At 36.5% G+C, this 15,462-nt stretch overlaps 1 protein-coding gene across 1 annotated transcript in view; it reads left to right on the top strand.

Annotated features, from left to right (window-relative positions):
* Positions 1-15,462, top strand: part of LOC138699507 (probable glutamate receptor) — a 49,325-nt gene that overhangs the window by 4,615 nt on the left and 29,248 nt on the right. Inside the window, exon 2 of the mRNA XM_069825448.1 lies at positions 14,296-14,446. Coding sequence (XP_069681549.1) covers positions 14,305-14,446 — 142 coding nt within the window. The 5' untranslated portion in view covers positions 14,296-14,304. The remainder of the gene's footprint in view (positions 1-14,295; positions 14,447-15,462) is intronic.

The following is a 15,462-nucleotide window of genomic DNA, read 5'->3' as shown; positions in this document are numbered from 1 at the left end:
TAACAACATTTAATATTCTAACAAATTTTGGAGAGCATCCTGTACAGTTGCATCGTCCAGAAATGATACCTTCCTCCAAGATGTTTCTTCAGGTATCCAGACAAATTAAAATCAGATGGAACTAAATCTGGGCTGTAAGGAGAGTGCTCCATAATGTTTCAGTAAAATGACTGTGTTCGCCGTGTAGTGTGTTGTGTGGCATTATCGTGAAGAAGCTTAACTCCTCTGGTTATAAGACCAGGCCTCTTCCTACGATTGCCGCCTATAATCATCGCAATGTTGCATAGTACCTACCTGTCAGCTATGATTGTTGTTCCAGTCTTTATAATAGCTCAAGGTCAATTGCGAACAGTGTGTACACAAAAGAAAAAATTAATTTCCCCTAGCATGCAAGAAACTGTTACCGAGAGAATCATACTCATTATCAACCCTCGTATGTTTGGTTGACATCGATCGGAACTTGTAGTGGCATATTTGCCAACAAAGCAACGGTCATTACGGCAAAGGACGGGTATTACTGACTATACACCACCCGCTAAATCAATAAGGTGAACGCAATTTCAAAAGTACCAGCTATAACTAAGTTTCCATCATTAGATAGCCTATATCTTATCGTCTGATTTGCATAGTTTTCGCTAGTCGTGGAGTCTCTGGGAGCAGCGAAATTATTGACGAGTTGGACTTATTTCAGGGTTTCTTATTTTCACTAAAATAGTCTTAACTGTTATATGTTTATTAATAGAATGGAATTTTTCAGTGGCGTGCGGTAGCGTGACGTGAAGGGAGTGGTGCTCTCACCTCTGAATAACTCAGGAATCATCGTGTGCGATGTGTTTGCACGTGTGCGGTTTACATAGAGAAATTCGAAGCCCGGTCTTTGTAACGAGAAGAAAGAGCTCTATCACTAAGCCATAAAGGCTTCGTAGGGAATATTCGTTTCGTGACATACAGATACGTCGCTGATACGACTTGACTTCATCTTCGAACTTCGATGCTTATTATTTTCTCTTGTGAATCTCACGATAACCCGAACGACACTTAGAATAAAAGTCATAATCTTGCGGATAAAACTTACGGAGTAAAACAGTGTTAACATTTAGGGGAAAATAGTTTTTTCTGAGAAACGTATTCATTTGGGACTAAAATGATTTGAGAATTTTTTGTACTCTATCAAAAGAATAATCTGTTACTGGCTTAACTAGTCAAAAAAGTTTTTTTTTATTTGGTTTGTCCAAAATCTGTAGTATAGAATTTTCCCTTTATATCTGTGAAAGAATTTTCTAAATGTCTCTATTAGTTTCTAAGTTATGGCCAAAAATGTGCACCAGGAGAGTACTAGGCAGCACCGTAGGTAAGTTTGTCGCTCGTTATCCGACACTTAAAATTTTCAAACCTTTTCCTTCATAACTCAGAAACTATTAAAGATAATTGCATGAAATTTTGTAGGGTTATTGTATGTGTCATGATCTAAGATGTGAATTAATATCTTTGTCCTATCATTAATAAAAAAATATATAAGCATATTTTGTGTGAAAATTTTAGTAAAATTAAAAAAAAAAATACTACTATCAGGCAGTCGAAATATTCATACTAACACATCACTTTAGCTAAGAGCCATGAACTATCCTCGAGAGATCCGCGTATTTTAAATCTTTGTTTCTTTGCTCAGACGCATCGTACAATTTAATATAATAGTTCCACGAACGTAAGTTTATTTATTATTTTAGTTGTCCTCAATCGTTACTTAAACTAAAATACAAGCGCTGCAAGTTGGAGAATTTCAACGACAAAAAGTATTGTGTTCTACCCCTAGTCCCTAGTCATGTTGTGCGTGATGCCTAAAACAATTTTTTGAACGGCTTCAGTTGGACGCCCTGTATAGCGTCTGAAAAAGATGAAGGTGATGCCGGTGAAATGAATACAGGGCACAACGCCAAAATTTACCCAGCATTTGCTCTTATTTGGTTTAGGGAAAACCCCGAAAAACCCTCAACCAGATAACATGTCCCAATCGGGATTTGAACCCGGGCCCGCCGTTTGACGGTCAGGCAGACTAATTGTCACTCCACAGCGGTGGACTTGAAATTGCAGTTCATAGGAGTAAAGCTTACACAGTATATAATTTCATGTTTATAGTTTTATGATAATTCAATAATCTTAACGATAGATGAGAATGTCATGGAAGTTTAAGAAGACAGTAAAGGCTCATTCACAATGAAAATTAAACTTAACTTAAGCGTTAACTTAAGAATATAAACGTTATGGTAAAATCAAGATCATTGACGATGGGAACATAAACATTACAGCAAATATACTTGGTAACCATGGAAACATCACAACGACGCCATTTCCTTATATTCTGTCGTATACTTCAGCGCTCCACGATTGTGTTCTGTTTGCAAATCACGTAAGCATAAGCATGAAAGTTTGGAGTTTGCAAACTTTCATGTTAACGTCTTACGGTAATGTTTATGTCAATGCTTATGTGAATCATTGTGTATGATTCCATTTGGTAGCCTGAGCGCAAACTTCTGTGTTTATGTTACAGTTATGTTTAATTTTCATTGTGAATGGGCCTTAAGTGTCATCTTCACGACATAGTTTTTTTTTTATCTCCAGCAATATTTTGTCTCGTTTAAAATCGTTTAAATTACTTCCCGTTAGTACCATTCAGCTTTGTGATTACTGCTACAACTACGTGTGACTGGGTTGCCGTGTAACTAATAAATACAGGGACATCATTTTATTTTTACTAACATTTTTAATATTAAGTAACCTGGCTATACCTTTAGAGAACCGGAAACACAGTTTGCCATCCCCTTCCACGACTGTATTTCGATGATACTGGCGTAAAACACAAACAAGTCACTCTACTAGGTATAGGAGGGAAGAAAAGTAGTTCATCCATTTACGTAAACTAGGAAATATCGCGATTTTGAGTTCGATAATCTTCATTGGGTTTTTGTTTAATCAAAATACAGTACTGTATTAAGAATAAGTGTTTTTACTTACGAACTGAGTTATCCATGCGAACGTATTCATTATGCAGTGTACAGTATATTATACTGTCTACAGCAATATAGAGAAAGAAGTTAAATTGATAAATAATCATAATATGGATATTTAAACACATTTTTGAAAATGGTGGCCGTTCATTTCGATACAGGCTTCAATTCTTTTGTGCATATTATCGCACTATAGACTACTGCATCTAATTCAAATTGCCAGTTTCGTCCTTCGTACTAGTAACTCATGCTGAAATAATTCTGTACCTACCCTATAAAAGAGTACCTTACGTACTGTAAATTCAATCTTCACTTCTGCCCGATGAGGAAAGATAAAATTACTCAGACATACTATCTACTGTCAGTCCAAGTGGTTATGCTGCAGGATCACGTGGCAGTTAATTACTTAACGAGGCCCTTTTATTAAAGTTATTTTACGTAAACGTCCAATTCCTAACAGAAATAATGTTTTCAGAAAAGAGCTAAGACAGAACAGCTTTTACAGAGGGACGAGCAGAAGCAGATGGGGGAAATCGGGATGCGACGTAAGCAAACGGAGAGTACATGTGCGAAAATATGATTCATTATTGAAAGCTCTTTCGTGACTGGAAAACGCGAACATATTTCTGGAACGTACTATACTCACTCAATGCTGTTTACTATATATGCGGACTTGATTTTGTGTGTACAGTTGGAACGTCATTAGTAGAAGGGGTGGGAGTGAATTACATTCAAAAACTGAGGTACAATAAAAAGTGATGTAAAAATAAAATGATGTCCCTGTATAAAATTACATTACGAGAGATGAAAGATTTCGACGTATTGTCTGAAACGTCACACGTGCAGTGACATCGTTAGCGAAAGTACACGCAAACAAGGACTATGTGAGTAATAATGCTGAACACCAAGCACACGAGAAACAGATTAACGCAGCAAACGGCGCAAATTTTTTAAAGAGGGAGAACTCAGTCACTTTTCTTTGTACGTGTGTGTGTGTGTATGTGTGTAAGTTATTATTTTTTTTTGGCGTTACCGAGTTTATTCAAAGGTAGTTTCCTCTACTGTATTGTGTAGAAAAGGAAAGTAGCTCACTTTCCATAGACACCTCATCTGTGCAATATTCAAAGTGTAGTTCAGAATCTAACATCTTGTAATAAATAAATGTTTTCTATCTTACTGCTGTCTAACAAAAGTAGATTTGAAACCGGAGGTGCAATATTTTAATGGAAGAAACAAGAGCACCAAATTAGTTGGGTTTGAAGATTAAATGCAAAACACCTAAGGTGAGATGAATAAAATATTGATACTTATATGTATCTGACACTTTCAGTGCAAACATTACTTATCAAATTGAGCAATGTCTTATTTTTGAATGAATAAACGTTTGCTTTACTTGTGGTTATTAACGGTCTTACTATAGTCGCGACGCTGTTATTCCCGGCGTGACTCCTCCTCTTTGCTTACGTCTTAGGAAGTGAAGGTTCTATAAAGTCTAAGTAGATAGTATCGTTCGCCATTTTTGTTCTTTCGCTGCCGAGCTACCAGACGAGGAATCTATTTGCCACACCGTTAAACATTATCATATCGTAGCTCCTATGATAATAAATCAAACGCACTGTAATTCAGCAAATAATTGAGCGGCGAATAACGTCCTCGTGTGCTTTCTGCGAACGCCAACGAAAGAGCCAAAATGGCGGGCGATTATATTAAGTATTTATCGAGTCTTAGGAAATGTATGACATCATCATCAGCGAATCACAAGACGCACACTTTTAAATGTAGCCGGCCTGCAACGTGATTGGCTGTCGGAAATTAGAGCGACGGGACTTTAATAACTCTATATACAGACGTTTACCTGTCTTATACTTATACAATGAGTAGCTCGTTTATAAGTCGTGTGTAAATTCCTTACTAATAATCACTACATACATCGTGTATAACAGTATAACTGTTACACAGCTACGTCATAGTTTCGTCATTACTTCGTTACGAAAGGTAATAGAATATCTGAGGTTCTCTATTGCATCCGGCAGAGCGCTCTAGTGTGCCATGTCAAGCATGTCAAGTATCGTTGGTACAACTGGCTCTGATCGATTATCACGCTATATTTTGGTCAAAGAGTACAAGCTACAGTAATATTCTAATTATTCTATGCTCTTTGGTTTGTTCTCCTATGGTTACAAGGCAACCATCATCATAAAATGACAGTCAATACGAACAACTGTTAGAGGAGCGGCCATTTTTTCCCTATATACAACGCTTAAACATGGGGTTTGGTGTATATAACTACTGCAAAGCAATTCCCATTGTATACATCCATCGCTTATGCATGGTTTATTAGTAGCGTTTTCTATCTCAACTCTGCATAAGTCTCGTATAAAAACTATACACTGTTTATTAGTAAGACCGTAAGAAAATACTCCAGCTATGTAGATTGCTATAGTAATAGTGGAGTATGTTATGTACAGGTTTGTTTTCGACCTCTGATAACGAATTTGAATGACATCATGTGCGTCAGGAGTCACACGACAGCTGAATTGTGGCGCGAGGTGACAGACCAGTAGTGAGTGATCTCATAGTCAGAGTGCACGACGACTCACAACAGAAATTCCCAAGAAAATCGAGCCTTTTTGGGAGGGGTTCATAACAACCCTCTCCGATGCCAAGTACAGTTAAGTGAACATAAAAGAAGCCTGCAATAAACGAGGTTTCGTTATTTCCAAGAAAGGCATCTTCTGTGTACTTAATAAGATTAGTAAAGCTCGAATGGAATTAATTTGTATCATCTCGTGGGGTGCAGCGACTTGTGACGGGGTGTGAATTTGCTTGCTTTTTCCACTCTGGAATTAATCCCATCCGGGCTTTGCCAGTCTTATTAGATACACACAAGATGCCTTTCTTGGAAATAACGAAACCACGTTTTTTGCAGCGTCCTATGATTTTCACATAACTGTACTTGGCATCGGAAAGGGTGTTATGTACCTCTCCCAAAAAGGCTCGATTTTCTTGGGCATTGCTACTGTGATATATCGTGAACTGTGATTATGAAATCACTCACTACTGATCTGTCACCTCTCGCCACAATTCAGCTGTCGGTGTAATTCCTGACGTCATTCAAATTCGTTATCAGAGATCGGAAACTGTAATGATTTTATAGCGCTGAAAATGGAAAAACAAAACTCTTTTGAGAAGTAAAACCATACTGTATGCCTATGTTATATTGTATACAAATATTAAACTAATTTGATACATAATTTTATAATGTATTATATTATTTTATAATATAATTTATTAAATTTAAAATTAAAAAAATATATTATTACAACTACTTTGTCACTGAGAAATAAGGAAAAGCTGTTAACTTGAATTTATTTGAAGCAAAGCGTTACTGGATTATGAAATAAGGTAGGCGATGTTTGGATCCTGTGTCTCAACTCTATTCTCAATTATTATTTTAACATGTGCTCGATTACACTAACATCTAGCGCTTGAAATTGGAACTAAACGCCGGCGCACAGAAAAACAAAACACAGGATAATTCGCTCAGTGTTCATTCTTTGTAATTCCTATTCACTGGGGTGACAACAAATGCCTTTTAGTGAGAGATTATTTGCATATGAATACGATATATATTTATAAAAAGAACAGCATACAGTATGTCTCGTTACGAATTCATTATTTTTATTCTTCAGTTTTCTTCATTGAGTTGAATTATCTCTTGTTTCGAGCAGAAAATTATATGCAATGAATACCGTACAGCAGCTTTTTGAATCTTGATAACTTGTACAGACTTATCACATAGATTACATAATATTACTGATATCGCACTTTAGAATATGGTAGGCTACTGAGTGATCCACTTGTAATTTCTGAGTGCAAGATCCTGCATATTTGGAATAGAACGTATAAATGATTATCGCGTTTTACAGAGTGATCCACTTGTAATTTCTGAGTGCAAGATCCTGCACATTTGGAATAGAACGTATAAATGATTTTCGCGTTTTACAGAGTGGTCCATTGTAATTTCTGAGTGCAAGATCCTGCATATTTGGAATAGAACGTATAAATGATTTTCGCGTTTTACAGAGTGATCCACTTGTAATTTCTGAGTGCAAGATCCTGCATATTTGGAATAGAACGTATAAATGATTATCGCGTTTTACAGAGTGATCCACTTGTAATTTCTGAGTGCAAGATCCTGCATATTTGGAATAGAACGTATAAATGATTATCGCGTTTTACAGAGTGGTCCATTGTAATTTCTGAGTGCAAGATCCTGCATATTTGGAATAGAACGTATAAATGATTTTCGCGTTTTACAGAGTGATCCACTTGTAATTTCTGAGTGCAAGATCCTGCATATTTGGAATAGAACGTATAAATGATTATCGCGTTTTACAGAGTGATCCACTTGTAATTTCTGAGTGCAAGATCCTGCATATTTGGAATAGAACGTATAAATGATTTTCGCGTTTTACAGAGTGGTCCACTTGTAATTTCTGAGTGCAAGATCCTGCATATTTGGAATAGAACGTATAAATGATTTTCGCGTTTTACAGAGTGATCCACTTGTAATTTCTGAGTGCAAGATCCTGCATATTTGGAATAGAACGTATAAATGATTATCGCGTTTTACAGAGTGATCCACTTGTAATTTCTGAGTGCAAGATCCTGCATATTTGGAATAGAACGTATAAATGATTTTCGCGTTTTACAGAGTGGTCCACTTGTAATTTCTGAGTGCAAGATCCTGCATATTTGGAATAGAACGTATAAATGATTATCGCGTTTTACAGAGTGGTCCACTTGTAATTTCTGAGTGCAAGATCCTGCATATTTGGAATAGAACGTATAAATGATTAACGCGTTTTACAGAGTGGTCCACTTGTGATTTCTGAGTGCAAGATCCTGCATATTTGGAATAGAACGTATAAATGATTATCGCGTTTTACAGATTGGTCCACTTGTAATTTCTGAGTGCAAGATCCTGCATATTTGGAATAGAACATATAAATGATTATCGCGTTTTACAGAGTGGTCCATTGTAATTTCTGAGTGCAAGATCCTGCATATTTGGAATAGAACGTATAAATGATTATCGCGTTTTTACAGAGTGGTCCACTTGTAATTTCTGAGTGCAAGACCCTGCATATTTGGAATAGAACGTATAAATGATTATCGCGTTTTACAGAGTGGTCCATTGTAATTTCTGAGTGCAAGATCCTGCATATTTGGAATAGAACGTATAAATGATTAACGCGTTTTACAGAGTGGTCCACTTGTGATTTCTGAGTGCAAGATCCTGCATATTTGGAATAGAACGTATAAATGATTATCGCGTTTTACAGATTGGTCCACTTGTAATTTCTGAGTGCAAGATCCTGCATATTTGGAATAGAACGTATAAATGATTATCGCGTTTTACAGAGTGGTCCACTTGTAATTCCTGAGTGCAAGATCCTGCATATTTGGAATAGAACGTATAAATGATTATCGCGTTTTACAGAGTGGTCCACTTGTAATTTCTGAGTGCAAGATCCTGCATATTTGGAATAGAACGTATAAATGATTATCGCGTTTTACAGAGTGGTCCACTTGTGATTTCTGAGTGCAAGATCCTGCATATTTGGAATAGAACGTAAAATGATTATCGCGTTTTACAGAGTGGTCCACTTGTAATTTCTGAGTGCAAGATCCTGCATATTTGGAATAGAACGTATAAATGATTATCGCGTTTTTACAGAGTGGTCCACTTGTAATTTCTGAGTGCAAGACCCTGCATATTTGGAATAGAACGTATAAATGATTATCGCGTTTTACAGAGTGGTCCACTTGTGATTTCTGAGTGCAAGATCCTGCATATTTGGACTAGAACGTATAAATGATTATCGCGTTTTTACAGAGTGGTCCACTTGTAATTTCTGAGTGCAAGACCCTGCATATTTGGAATAGAACGTATAAATGATTATCGCGTTTTACAGAGTGGTCCACTTGTAATTTCTGAGTGCAAGATCCTGCATATTTGGAATAGAACGTATAAATGATTATCGCGTTTTACAGAGTGGTCCACTTGTAATTTCTGAGTGCAAGATCCTGCATATTTGGAATAGAACGTATAAATGATTATCACGTTTTACAGAGTGGTCCACTTGTGATTTTTGAGTGCAAGATCCTGCATATTTGGAATAGAACGTAAAATGATTATCGCGTTTTACAGAGTGGTCCACTTGTAATTTCTGAGTGCAAGATCCTGCATATTTGGAATAGAACGTATAAATGATTATCGCGTTTTTACAGAGTGGTCCACTTGTAATTTCTGAGTGCAAGACCCTGCATATTTGGAATAGAACGTATAAATGATTATCGCGTTTTACAGAGTGGTCCACTTGTGATTTCTGAGTGCAAAACCCTGCATATTTGGAATAGAACGTATAAATGATTATCGCGTTTTACAGAGTGATCCACTTGTGATTTCTGAGTGCAAGATCCTGCATATTTGGAATAGAACGTATAAATTATTATCGCGTTTTACAGAGTGGTCCACTTGTAATTTCTGAGTGCAAGACCCTGCATATTTGGAATAGAACGTATAAATGATTATCGTGTTTTACAGAGTGGTCCACTTGTATATTTCTGAGTGCAAGATCCTGCATATTTGGAATAGAACGTATAAATGATTATCGCGTTTTACAGAGTGGTCCACTTGTAATTTCTGAGTGCAAGATCCTGCATATTTGGAATAGAACGTATAAATTATTATCGCGTTTTACAGAGTGGTCCACTTGTAATTTCTGAGTGCAAGACCCTGCATATTTGGAATAGAACGTAAAATGATTATCGCGTTTTACAGAGTGGTCCACTTGTAATTTCTGAGTGCAAGATCCTGCATATTTGGAATAGAACGTATAAATGATTATCGCGTTTTTACAGAGTGGTCCACTTGTAATTTCTGAGTGCAAGATCCTGCATATTTGGAATAGAACGTAAAATGATTATCGCGTTTTACAGAGTGGTCCACTTGTAATTTCTGAGTGCAAGATCCTGCATATTTGGAATAGAACGTATAAATGATTATCGCGTTTTTACAGAGTGGTCCACTTGTAATTTCTGAGTGCAAGACCCTGCATATTTGGAATAGAACGTATAAATGATTATCGCGTTTTACAGAGTGGTCCACTTGTGATTTCTGAGTGCAAGATCCTGCATATTTGGACTAGAACGTATAAATGATTATCGCGTTTTTACAGAGTGGTCCACTTGTAATTTCTGAGTGCAAGACCCTGCATATTTGGAATAGAACGTATAAATGATTATCGCGTTTTACAGAGTGGTCCACTTGTAATTTCTGAGTGCAAGATCCTGCATATTTGGAATAGAACGTATAAATGATTATCGCGTTTTACAGAGTGGTCCACTTGTAATTTCTGAGTGCAAGATCCTGCATATTTGGAATAGAACGTATAAATGATTATCACGTTTTACAGAGTGGTCCACTTGTGATTTTTGAGTGCAAGATCCTGCATATTTGGAATAGAACGTAAAATGATTATCGCGTTTTACAGAGTGGTCCACTTGTAATTTCTGAGTGCAAGATCCTGCATATTTGGAATAGAACGTATAAATGATTATCGCGTTTTTACAGAGTGGTCCACTTGTAATTTCTGAGTGCAAGACCCTGCATATTTGGAATAGAACGTATAAATGATTATCGCGTTTTACAGAGTGGTCCACTTGTGATTTCTGAGTGCAAAACCCTGCATATTTGGAATAGAACGTATAAATGATTATCGCGTTTTACAGAGTGATCCACTTGTGATTTCTGAGTGCAAGATCCTGCATATTTGGAATAGAACGTATAAATTATTATCGCGTTTTACAGAGTGGTCCACTTGTAATTTCTGAGTGCAAGACCCTGCATATTTGGAATAGAACGTATAAATGATTATCGTGTTTTACAGAGTGGTCCACTTGTATATTTCTGAGTGCAAGATCCTGCATATTTGGAATAGAACGTATAAATGATTATCGCGTTTTACAGAGTGGTCCACTTGTAATTTCTGAGTGCAAGATCCTGCATATTTGGAATAGAACGTATAAATTATTATCGCGTTTTACAGAGTGGTCCACTTGTAATTTCTGAGTGCAAGACCCTGCATATTTGGAATAGAACGTATAAATGATTATCGTGTTTTACAGAGTGGTCCACTTGTATATTTCTGAGTGCAAGATCCTGCATATTTGGAATAGAACGTATAAATGATTATCGCGTTTTTACAGAGTGGTCCACTTGTAATTTCTGAGTGCAAGATCCTGCATATTTGGAATAGAACGTATAAATGATTATCGCGTTTTACAGAGTGGTCCACTTGTAATTTCTGAGTGCAAGATCCTGCATATTTGGAATAGAACGTATAAATGATTATCGCGTTTTACAGAGTGGTCCACTTGTAATTTCTGAGTGCAAGATCCTGCATATTTGGAATAGAACGTATAAATGATTATCGCTTTTTACAGAGTTTCTATTCAGCAAACAAATTTCCACTCTAAAATTCCTCTGACCTAATAATACTGTATTGAATCATTCCATTAGAATAGCAGAAACTACTGGCGCTGTCATTCGCTGTTTCGGTGTAGACGTCACTCTGTGCGTGAGATGGCGTAAGTGTCTATAACTTATTGCATTAATTTCCGCTATGCTGCTCTCAATATGTTACCCTGTGAATGTTGACAAAATTTACACTTACTTATATCAAGCAACCTCATAAGCAAAAAGAAAAAATGCATGACGCCATATATTTGACGTTATGAGTAAACTGTTCTTTATTGACATATTTGCAGTAGCGTGCTATTTAATGCGAACACATCAATTGACAATATTTTTTTCCTGGTAACTGTTGGTACGACTGCGAGTTCAAGCTAAATTAGTTTCATCTTTCTATAGAATTGCGCTATTGATTTATGACGCATTACTTTTGTTAACATTATTGTACGATTTTGTAACCCAGTCATTAGTAGAATGTACTAGAGTTAACTAATGCGTTTTCTGTGTATCGTGCAGTAAAATTTGAAAACGGACACACGAAAGCGTTGCAAAACTGTGACATTAGCAGAACATACATATATGACGCAAACAGATATGTCTTCGAAGTATACTATTGGTGTGGCTAGAGTACATTTTGAAGAGATTTCGAGAAAGAGGGTACTTTATGTCACTGAAGAAAGAAAGCACTTATCAGAAGCGTAAGATGTCACCAAAGGAAGATAATGTTTTCATTGGAGTAAAACAAATCTCAGAATTTGAGCTGTTGAGCGAAATCGAGACTGAAGTCAAAGTGTAGTAGATGTTCATGTTACAACTGCTGCAAATGGAAGCTACAGGAAGAAATTGCAGACCAGAAATGAAGTTTAGTAGCTTCTGACAGGGGGGACGAGCAGAAAAGTAATGGACGTGGACAAAACTTAATCAAGACTGGACTGTGGAAAACTGGAAGTAAGTCATAGGCTGTACCTACTCTTTATGACAGCCATTTCGAAATTTACGTTCATCTTATTTCAGCGCAAAGGAAAATAGGAGAAAATGTCACCAACCCATTTACAACAAGCACCTAAATAGTCACCAGAAAGATGTTCTGGAGTTGCTTCCCCTACAAGGGGTAGGGCCTTCACATCCTACTGAGGAAGTGATAAATAGTAACCAGTACAAAGAAGTTTTAAGATGCGCTCAGAGTTACACTATTTTCTATTAGGTCATTGTGTATTTCAATAAGATATATTTTACCGTGAAGCACCTTCAGAAAGGCGAAAAAATTATCTGATGGAAACAAAGCCAGGTGCTGCCTTGGCCAGGCAACCCACCTAATCTTCATTCCTTGCAAGATGACTCCGTATATCAAGAAACATAATGAAACATCCTTCTGCACCCCGGCGTCTGATTGGTTCCTATGTTCTCATCTCCTGTGTTTGGGTTATGTTGTGCGTGGTGACGTAGCTGCATGTCATCATTTCCAACAATGTTCCGTCCTCGCCCCACCTAAAATTACATTCTTTCTTCATATACTTATTAATTAGTTTTCAACTGCTTCATATAACGTATTTCATTTACCTCGGCGGTTGAGGCGCTTGCTTGCTGATCCGCAGTTGCGCTCGGGCGTGGGTTCGAATCCCACTTGAGCTGATTACCTGTTTGGCTCTTTTTCCAAGATTTTTTCCAACCGTAAGACGAATGTCAGGTAATCTCTGGAGAATCCTCGACCTCATCTCACCAAATACTATCTCGCTATCATCAATATTATCGACGCCAAATAATCGAGTAATTGATACAGCGTCGTTAAATAACAAACTAAAAGAATTGTATTTTCTTTTCGTATTTAGAAAAACAACATGTTTTATAGTAAGTCTTCGAAAATTTATCAAGGATGTGTTTTCTGAACTAATTAACTTAGCGTTCTAGATGCCATAAGTTTTTATCCTGCAGCCAATAGGATGGATCCACCGCTGTGGAGTAACGGTTAGGACATCTGATCGTGAAACAAGAAGTTTCGGGTTGAAATCCTGGTTGGGAAAAGTTACCTGGTTGAGGTTTTTCTGGTGTTCTCTCTCAACCTAATAAGAGAAAATACTGAGTAGACTATTTTTTGGTGCTAGACCCTGGATTAATTTCGCTGTTATAACCACCTTCATTTCACTCCGACGCTCGATATCCATTGTAGTTGAGAAAGAGTCATAAAATAAACCAATTGAAACTAATAGGATGAGACTCAGAAATGTGCATTTGTTTACATGCGGAGTCACCTTGCATGGAATGAAGATTAATATCAACTCACTTGAAACATATGGGCCTTTTGTAAGAAGATAATGTGAAAACTGGATAGGTCAACAAAAGTGCGCATGATTTGTTCCTGTATATGGATTCGCTATAAAGAAATAAAAATTGGTAGAATGAATGCGAAAAATGTTAGTGATTCTAGGAAATAATAAACTACGTATGATGCACAAATATGTTCTGTAGCTGTTATAATACTGTATGTAATAAATAAGCTTCCTTCTGTTTCATGCTCTAAGTAATTTTTACGTTACTGTAAGTGTATACTGATCTTATTTTATTCATTTTTTTTAATATCAACTTGAGTAAGTACAATTATTATTAATGGTTTTAGTTGCTTCTTCAGTTTCCCATTTCATCGATTTTAATACATGTTCAGAGCTGTAATATTTTCGCTACATATTGCTGTTTTATACATTTTCAGGTGAATTCAGTACATTTTCTTCAAATATTGATATTTCTTTAAAGAGATGGACGATGTGCTCTTCGAGAATCGTTTTCCTACTGTTCTTCGCGTCTTACTGTGCATCAGAGACGTTACAGATCCCCCGCATTGCAAGACACATCCAAAAATTTATATCCGCCGGCTGTATTAATGTAATTCAAAATAAAACTTCTGGTAAGTACTTACACGTGCAAGTAATGGTGTTTGTCTATTTGTCGCAGGACCTTAAGGTATATATTGCAATAAAACCTAATATGCAAGAACCAGTTGAAACAAGTCCATATTTTTAAGGAAAACAAGAAAATAGTGTTATTACGCGGATCTAACAAATTAATTTAGATTTAATTTTAAATTAAGACTGTGCTTTTGACTGTTATGCGGACTAGGGGAAGATGTAATGCATGCAGCTTTAAATTGTGCGGCAACGAATGATTTGAGAAATTGTTGGGTGGATAAAAAATGTTTGAAAATAAACGCTATATTGACATATTAGTACATTATGCAACGAGCCTATAATGAAGGTAATTAATAAGTGAGTATGCATATTTATGAAACGAGCGCAAGCGAGTTTCATAATTTTCATACGAGCTTCTTAATTACCATTATAGGCGAGTTTCATACGACTTTTTATGCTCGACCATATTTCTAACTTGATATTATTAATTTTAATTGTATCTGACCTTCAGCAATGTTCCGTATGTTGTGAGATGTGCGCAGACGCGAAAGTATTCATTTTTTCCGAGGAACAGATATCCACATTGACCTTACTAGGCCATAAGAACCTACAGAGATAACATTGAAATTAAATTAGACATTGAAAAACGAGATGACAAATTGAATTTATTTGAATATTATTTACAATTAACGCTAATTATTATAGTAACAGAACATAACCTTCTGCGACAGTATTGGATTTCCAGCCTCCGTCACTTTTCGCTAATTCTCTTTCGATTGCATATCCGAGAATAATCGATACTTGCGGTTTAATAACGGTAGAAAGCTGACCTGTCATTGGCTGAATAGTTGTAACCTGAGTCGTCATTGGCTGAAAGACCTGACCTTTAATGAGTAGGTGTACTTTAATGACGTCCATTAAAGGTCTGCTACCAGGTGTATAATTACTACATTTCGGCATGGTCGAGCATAAAAAATATTAAAGGTCTCCTAAATGTTAGCAATATACATAAATT

This window comes from Periplaneta americana, chromosome 5 (genome assembly GCF_040183065.1).
Source record: "Periplaneta americana isolate PAMFEO1 chromosome 5, P.americana_PAMFEO1_priV1, whole genome shotgun sequence".
NCBI lineage: Eukaryota > Metazoa > Arthropoda > Insecta > Blattodea > Blattidae > Periplaneta > Periplaneta americana.
Note: the sequence above shows the minus strand (reverse complement) of the source record. Positions and strands in the feature narration are given on the sequence as shown.